The 1989-nt window shown below is 38.2% G+C and overlaps 1 protein-coding gene across 1 annotated transcript in view; it reads right to left on the reverse strand.

Moving 5' to 3' along the window:
- Window positions 1-240: 240 nt before the first annotated feature.
- SALL1 (spalt-like transcription factor 1) overlaps window positions 241-1989 on the reverse strand; it is a 6003-nt gene continuing 4254 nt past the window's right edge. Inside the window, exon 2 of the mRNA XM_009075897.1 lies at window positions 241-1756. Coding sequence (XP_009074145.1) covers window positions 1316-1756 — 441 coding nt within the window. The 3' untranslated portion in view covers window positions 241-1315. The remainder of the gene's footprint in view (window positions 1757-1989) is intronic.

Genomic DNA, 1989 nt, shown 5'->3' on the forward strand with positions numbered 1-1989 from the left:
TATCTACAATTTTATGAGAAGGAGGAGTTGAATAGTTAAAGAGAAATTTCCCACTATTAGGGGGGTATGAAAAAATATACTAGCAATTAATATGCAATACATATATGTATACCCATACTTACAAATATAAACACACACATACAACCTGGACAGTTCATTTTAACCAAGGGAAAGGCTAAATAATACAAAGTGATTACTAAATACAGGTACACTTTAAAAACACAGAGACAGCGAATTTTATCTGTTGCAAAAATGTATTTGATTACTCGAGTAAAATTACAGTATCTCTGCTGTTAGTAAGTATTAAATGTTAAAGAAACTGGACCTCTTTTCCTTTCAACTTTCCGAGAAAGTGCATGTAACAGTCCAAGGTTCCCCCTGCCCCTCCCAATACCTAATACAAAATAAACAAACACTATACTTGTTCCCTTGGTCAAGGAGTAGGGCTTGGTCTTGTAAGGAAGGTATGTACATTTTAATGAAAGTGATGTCTTATTGTATATACAGGAGCATCTACAGTTGTCCACGGAAGTTGTTCAAGATGCCATACTTAGCAGCATTGTGAAAGTCCAGCACATTTTCTAGAATGAATATACCTACAAGGCAAAATGTTACGTCTCAGTTTCAACTACCAAAACAACACTTCAGTATCTTCTCTAATAATCCGCGTGCTTATTACTGTACAGAAATGTATTAACATTTAAGACGACTCAAGTAAAAAGCACAATACAAATAACAGTTCAAAACGGAAAAAATGTTAAACCTACAAAAATTAAAGCAGTTTTAATTTTATAATAAAAATCAAAAACTGAGCTGTGTAAAGGACCCACACTGTTCAGTCTATATTCTCTCAGTCCTTTTCTTAATTCTGTTTGGAAAAATTAAACAATGTGTTTGCTGATAAAGTTTCCAGCAGGATCAAAGTGTACATTTATATACAGATTTTTATTAGAGATCTAATGCATCACCGAGGCATTGCATCAATACCAGAGTTCATGTTAAACTGGATATAGAAAATAAGTTAATGCCAGAATAAGATCACCTAGCAGAACAGACTTGCAACTGCCATAAATGTTACAGCAAGTTTACAGCACTCTAGTCAATTAGTATTTAGTTCAAAATACGGGAGACCAAAGTTAATGCTTGCATTTGTTTGCAAAGCAAGGTTATAATCACTAATAAATAAGCTCTCTTAGAACTCTAGAAGTAGAACACGGTACAAAAGAAAGTCTTTGTAATGTTGTAGCCTGCAGCTTGAAAAAAAGCAACCCTAGGTTGCATTATTTGCAGGAATGTTATTTATGGAGTTTTTTTTCTAATTTGTTACAATTTCTTTGTTGTCTTCCACGAAACGCGTAAAACGGAAGTTTGTCCCATTTTCATTGCTCGCCATTTTCTCCAGACCAGCTAGAGGTGCGTTGGGTTCTGAATTCTGGAGCTTCTCCAGGCTTCCTGTCAAGCCACTGATGGGAGAGCTGCCACCGTTGCCCAGGCCCCCTGGAGCCGGAGGGATGCCGCCGTTCTGGATGACGGAGATCTCATTGGTCTTCATGGCCAAGCCATTGGAGAGTGCAGCTGCATACTGGTTCCAGAAGCTGGATGGGTCTCCATTCCCTGACCGTGCAGCCAAATCCTTCTGAAACATTTCTGGGAACTTTACAGGATTGCCTCCTAGAAATGTCATGGGGCCATCTACAGAAAGTCGTCTGCCTCGTCTTGCAGGAGTACTGTTCCACATGTGAGTGCCCATGTGAACCTGAAAAGAAAGAAAGGAAAAAAACAAACAAACAAAAAATAGAGGTTGACAGGGATTTCAAACTTATTTGGGTCACAGAGAAGGAGAATTCCATGAATGTGTCCAGTCTTGTTACATAATGAATGGCATTAAAGGTAGAGGATGCAGGGCTCCATTTCCCATCTGGAATAATAAATAACCTACTTCTGGATTAGTCCATCACTATTACCCAGGATACCCTGCTCTCCTGCTGA

Source organism: Acanthisitta chloris, unplaced genomic scaffold (genome assembly GCF_000695815.1).
Source record: "Acanthisitta chloris isolate BGI_N310 unplaced genomic scaffold, ASM69581v1 scaffold28355, whole genome shotgun sequence".
NCBI lineage: Eukaryota > Metazoa > Chordata > Aves > Passeriformes > Acanthisittidae > Acanthisitta > Acanthisitta chloris.